General features: G+C 53.3%; 1 protein-coding gene across 1 annotated transcript in view; it reads left to right on the plus strand.

Annotated features, from left to right (window-relative positions):
- The window catches only part of LOC125042012, a 60189-nt gene that overhangs the window by 42577 nt on the left and 11190 nt on the right, over positions 1-6422 (plus strand). Inside the window, exons 2-6 of the mRNA XM_047637473.1 lie at positions 1441-3259; positions 3539-3653; positions 4142-4510; positions 4868-5480; positions 5677-6049. Coding sequence (XP_047493429.1) covers positions 1441-3259; positions 3539-3653; positions 4142-4510; positions 4868-5480; positions 5677-6049 — 3289 coding nt within the window. The remainder of the gene's footprint in view (positions 1-1440; positions 3260-3538; positions 3654-4141; positions 4511-4867; positions 5481-5676; positions 6050-6422) is intronic.

A 6422-nucleotide genomic window follows, 5' to 3' on the forward strand; every position in this document is an offset into this window, starting at 1 on the left:
TTTATTATTATCTCATATAATAAATCGACATAATAATAGCTTGGTAACTATAATAATCAGCTATCATTTTCTTTAGTCATTGTGTTTGGAATGTGATTATATTTCTTGAGGATCTTCTCTTTAGTTATTTAGCACTAAGCATTAGTTACGTGTAATGATCCGTATATTACAAGTATTTATTGCAAGTATATACATCATAACAGTATATAGTGTAAATATCATAAAAGTGACGTGAATGTTTACAAACTGTGTGAATTTGGTTTCACGCGAGAAACCACGAGTGACTTTGTTGCACTTTTTTGAGACTTTCCTGACGAGATGAGAAATCTTACGCGTGGTTTCTTAATTACACTAAGAGTGTGAATGAGTGTAGTAGATTCACGCGTCTAGTATTTGTAGGAAATATAAAAGATACATACTTGCTTGAATATATACATACAGGTAAGCTTATTTATACAGGTATGGATATATAAACATATAGGAATGGAAGATGATCACACACAAAAACGCAAACATGAATACACACACACACACACAGACACACACACGCACACACACACACACACACACACACACACACACACACACACACACACACACACACACACACACACACACACACACACACACACACACACACACACACACACACACACACGCACGCACACACACATAAAAAGAAAAAAAAGAAAAAAAAGAAACAAACGTGTGAATTTATCCCACCATCTTATAAGTCTGGCAATTGTATAACCATAAATTCTATGATAAAAGCAAAACATCTGTCTTTTAATTGTTTTTTTTTTTGTTTTGGGGGAATCGCCATAGTTGTCGTAAATAACACAATTTAATGATATCACGGCGCTTACTCTGTTTTCTCTACCACATTACGGCTAAATTCATTTGATTTATGGATTTTGAAAGTTAAGTCAAGCTCCTGGTCTTACTGATTTAACTATTTTTGATGTTAATGTTAAGTGTAAGCATGTATTTCTGCCTTTAATGTGTTTTTAATAATTGTTTACCTTTTATTATTTGTTGTAATATCACCATTACTTGCATGAAACTTTTTACTTGACATTAATCATTTATGTTATTAACATTGTCAATTAATTTGTAATAATGTTGCTATGTTGTCTTTACATAAATATATATATATATATATATATATATATATATATATATATAAACATACATATATATATATATGTGTGTGTGTGTGTGTGTGTGTGTGTGTGTGTGTGTGTGTGTGTGTGTGTGTGTGTGTGTGTGTGTGTGTGTGTGTGTGTGTGTGTGTGTGTGTGTGTGTGTGTGAGTGTGTGTGTTTTAAGAACCGTTTATTGCTAATGTTGCCCTAAAATGTACGTTAGTTGTGTTCAAATTCACTCTAGCTTTTTTTTTCGGCCGCCCAAGCGCCTTTCTCATCTCGCTCGTTTCTTGCAGATTGTCAGGCGGCCTGGACAGCGACACGCCCCCTCCGCTGCCGTCGTCCCGCCCACCCCCGCCCCCGTCGCACCCGCCGCCGCCCGTGCCCCCCCACAGCTCAGCCCTGCAGTCCTTGTCGCAGCACCCGCAGCCGCCCCTGCCGCCCGTGCCCGGCCAGGAGGAGCAGCGCCCCCTGCAGGCTCCGGGGACGTGCACGCTGCCCCGGCGAGGCTTCACGAGAGAGGAGCCCGGCGCCCGCTTCCGCTCGCCCTCCAACCCTCCCCCCGCCTCCAGGCAGCCCTACCAGCCCCCGCCTCAGCACCAGCCCCCGCCCTACGCCCGCCACCAGCCCCCCGACCCCGCCACCAGCAGGCGGTCGAGCCGGGGCCCTTACCAGCCGCCGCCGCCGCCCAAGATAGACGCGCGGGAGCCCCGGGAGGGGCGCGAGCGGGAGATAAGGGACCCCAGGGACCCCAGGGACCCCAGGGACCCCAGGGACCCCAGGGACCCCAGGGATTCCAGGGACCCCAGGGACCCCAGGGACCCCAGGGACCATAGGGACGCCAGGGACGCCGGCGAACTCCAGTGGGACGCGAGGGACTTCCGCGGCCAGCAGGACGCCCGCGACCACTCGCAGGACGGACACAACTTCCGAGACATCCGCGAGTCGTGGGAGCGCAGGAACACGAAGGAATTCCCCCGCGACGAGAGGGCCGAGGACGCCAAGACCGCGTCCCTCCCGCGGGGGGCCTACGAGGCGTGGCATTGGCCCTCCAGGGAGCTCGACTCGGGCTTCGACTCGCTCACTCCCCCCGGCGCAGGCGACGGCGGGGGGCCGCGCTCGCTGGACTCCCTCGGGGGTCGCGGCGGCCGCGGGGCGTGCCCTCACCCTGCCGACGAGGCCACGTACTCCCAGTCCACCGAGGACCTCCTCAACGCCTCCAGGACGTCGCCGGTGTCCATCGCCTCCGCCGCCACCTCCTCCTCGTCCTCGTCCTCGTCCTCCTCCCCCTCCCCCGTGCAGTACCCGACGATCCGGCCGGCGAAGCAGCCCTGCGTCGCCCCCGCGCGCGCCCACGGTTCGCCGCACACCTCCCCCGGGGGAGCCTCGCCGCTCAGCCTCGGGGGACCGCAGCACCACTCCACGCCCCTCGGCCCACCGAGGGCGCCGTCCCCCGAGGAGGCCCTCCTCTCCGACAGCGTGTACCCGGACGCGCAGCCGCGCTACGCCGAGATTCCCGACGCTAGCGCTCGCGGCAAGGACGACCGCGGGGGCAACAGAATGTCACGTGACCTGAGAGAGCACAGAGACCCGAGGGACGCCCGGGAGTCGCGGAAGGACCTGAGGGAGTCGCAGGAAGCGAGGACCTCGAGAGAGAACCTGAGGCTGAGGGGCTTCAGAGAGACGAGCCTGCCTAGGGACTTCAGGGACTCCCGCGACCAAAGGGGGAGCTACATGGAGGTGCGGGACGACAGGGGTTTCCGCGAGCTCTCCGTCGACGACACAGACGACCTCGACGACGACCTGGAGCCTCGTCTGCAAGAGAGGCTACGCGGCCGCAGGGACTCTCGCCAGTACGCGAGCGAGCGCGGCGTCGACCCCGCCAAGGAGGCGAGGGTCAACCGCGGCGACGCCCTGCGCGTGAGGGACATGCCCGCCGCCTCCGCCTACGAGCGCAGGGACAGGAACGCTGACGGCGCCGACGGCCTCCAGGTGGTGGACGAGCACCGGGGGCAGAGGCCTCCCTCCGCCCGAGCTGAGCCGGAGAGGAGAGGGGACGGCTGCCCCTCCACCTCGTCCTCAGTGTCGTGGATGGAGTGGACGCAGCAGCTGCAGGTGAGGATCGCGCGCTCCACAGCGTTGGGTTATTCGATCCACCTTTAGCCCAGAATCACAAAGATAATCCACCTTTCAAACCTAACCTCTTATTTAGAACCAGAAAACAAACAAATAAAAATAACACATCTATTATGTGAAACAAAGATCTTAGATTATGACCACAACAGTTTTCATGAAGACACAGAGTGACATCTACACAACAAAACATAAAGATAAAAGAGAAAAAAAATATATATATGACAATAATTCTACCATCTCTTTGTCCCCCAATAACAGGCTTACGTGGCTTGGGTGAACTCTCAACTTCGGAAACGAGGTCGACCGCTTATATCCGACCTGCGACGTGACCTTCAGAGTGGAGTTGTATTTGCGGACCTTATCGAAATCATCTGTGAGTATCGCCGAGAGCGTTTTGTTAATATTTCACGCCACAAAGCCTGGTTCAGGTGATTGGAGAGTTTAGTTGGGACGCCTTATATCTTTTGGGTGTTTCTGTTTTGTTATTTTAGTTATTTTTTTGTAACTTTTTCCTATTGTTTTTTATATTCCTTCACCGCCCCCTTCCCGTTTACTTAATCCCTCCCTCTCTCCCTACCTATCTACCTACCTACTTACCTACCTACCTACCTCTCTTCCTCCCTCCCTTCCTTCCTCCCTCCCTGCTTCTTCTTCCATCTCTCCCTCCTTCCTTCTCACCCTCTCACCCTCCCTTCCCTCTTTTTCGTCATTCTCCTTTCCCTCCCTCCTTTCCTTCCCTTCTCGACCCCCACATCCCCACAAAAAGGAAAACAAAATACTACATCCTTCTTAATTCGATTTTTTCCCAACCAAACCCTACCATAAAACTTTTTTTCAACCAACCCCTTTCTTCCCACGCAGCCGGCGAGCACGTAGCGGGGGTGGCAAGGGCCGTGGACTCTCCCCAGGTCATGCGCGAGAACTTGGACCGTGTTCTGCAGTTCATGGCCGCCAAGAGGATCCGCATGACGCACATCACCAGTAAGGAGGTTGTGGAAGGCAATCTGAAAAGCGTCATGCGCATTATTCTCGCTCTGGCTGCGCACTACAAGCCCCAGAGCGTCAAGGGAAACAACAACAACAACAATAGCAACTCCTCGACGTCTTCTCAGCATCACCAAGAATCTTCTCCTCTGTCCTCTTCCTCCGCCGTCGTCGCCGGGCAAGCCACGACGCCCTCCGCTCCGTCAGGAAGGTCCTCGGGAGGCGCGCCGCCCCCCACCACACATGGTAAGTAGCACCAGGCCAGGTAATTTCTTCGAAATGCTGGAATTGATGATAATGTTAGGTTATTAGAAATAAGGCATCGTTATATAATGTTAGTTATAGAATTGAAAATTATTTTGAGCATATATGACAAACTTTGAATAAGAATTATGGCTGTGCTATATAGACCACAAATGGTATTGTAGAAAATATATGATTTATGACTGATGATAACTATATTCACATTTAATTGATGGGAAGAAGGCAGTTCCGCTGTAATCAATAGACAAGCGATAATGACACATTATAAATGAGACAATAAATTAGTAGGAACGGAGAAAGAGAGACTTAACAGCACCCCCGTGCGCCCTCTTCTTTCAGACGTGGGCGTGGGCCCCGACGCCCCTCCCTCCTCCACGGCGCCCGAGAAGACACCCAACCTCAGTGCCAACCGGCGCATGATGGCTGCGGGCGCCTCGGCCGAGGACGCAGGCGGCGTTGTCGGGCTGCGCCGGCATCCGAGTATGACGGGGACGCCCGCAGCCGCCCGCGACTCGTCGCCTGTGTACGAAAACCTCCCGCGGAGGGTTGCGTCGAACAGGTGGGCGTACGACTCGTTGCGCGCCTCGCACAAGTTCCAGTGGGGCGGTGGGTCGTCGTCACACGCCCGCAGAGGCCCCGGCGGCGCTCCTGTCGTACCGCCCAAGCCCAGCCCGAACTTGGACGAGTCGTCGGACGACCCGCTCAACTCGTCGTTCAACGTGTCGCTCAATACGTCGCTCAACACGTCAATGGAGGGCGACGCGGAGGCCTCGTCCCCGCGCCGCGACTCCTCCGGCTCCCGCGGCAGCAACACGCGGCCCGCGGCGCTCAACTTCTGGCAGGACCTCTCCAGGAAGGACGCCAACTTCCAGCCGCCGCCCGAAGCCCTCGCCGCGCCCGGGGCCCCACAGAAGCAGGCTCCGGCCGCCGACGATAGCGACAACCCCTTCAGGTAGGTCGGCCCCTGGCGTTCGAACAGGTCATGGAAAATAAAGAAACGCTGTTATTGAATGCACCTACACACTTACCACTATTCAGGATTTTAAGTAACCTCATCACACAAACTTAGAATAAGTCTTAAAATGAGCCCAGTGGCGCAAAAATACAAGGGCTCCCTCTGACTGCCTCGTCCTTCCCCCTCGCACCAGGTACCACACCATCCATCGCATGAGCGGCCGCAGGAAACTCCCGCAGATCCCCGGCGCCGCAGCGGGTCCCAGCAGCAGCAGCAGCCGCGTGACCACCCCGCAGGAGACCCAGGACAGCCCACGAGACTACCTGGGCGACGAGAGAGGCGGCGGGATGACGACAACGACGACGACGACGACTGACGAAGGGTCGCGAGAACCCGAAGGACGGAGCCAGAACTCGTCGCCGGCCACGAGTCTCGTCCGGGAGGCCACGCTGGACCAGTGGCCGCGGGAGAAGGGCTCGCTCGACCCCTGGGAGCAGGAGGATCTCAAGGGCGTCCTCAGGGACCTCAACACGACGCGCGACCAACTCCTGGCGCTGCAGAACTTGGTGAGTTCCGTGACTCGCTCTTGCTCGTTTTTCTCTTTCCTCTTTTCGGTGTTTTATTCTTTTTTTTACTCTTTTCTTGTGTGGTCTCTTCCTTTTATTTATTTCCTTTTTTTAGCCAATCCGAAAACAGTTTTGGCAAAACAGTTTGTTATTCTATTTGTTTCATCATATTCATCGCTCTGAAGGGAATTATTAATCATATATATATATTTTTTAATACTAGTTTTTTGTTTATTTCAAAGCTTTTCAGATTTTTCCTTCAATTAAAATCATCCCTCCTGACTTGCTATTTAGGGAAATAAAGTCTATATTTTTCTGGGTTTACTTACACTGCCAAAAAATAATTTTCTGCCTGTTGATAACTTTTCCTATG

This window comes from Penaeus chinensis, chromosome 31, assembly GCF_019202785.1.
Source record: "Penaeus chinensis breed Huanghai No. 1 chromosome 31, ASM1920278v2, whole genome shotgun sequence".
Lineage (NCBI taxonomy): Eukaryota > Metazoa > Arthropoda > Malacostraca > Decapoda > Penaeidae > Penaeus > Penaeus chinensis.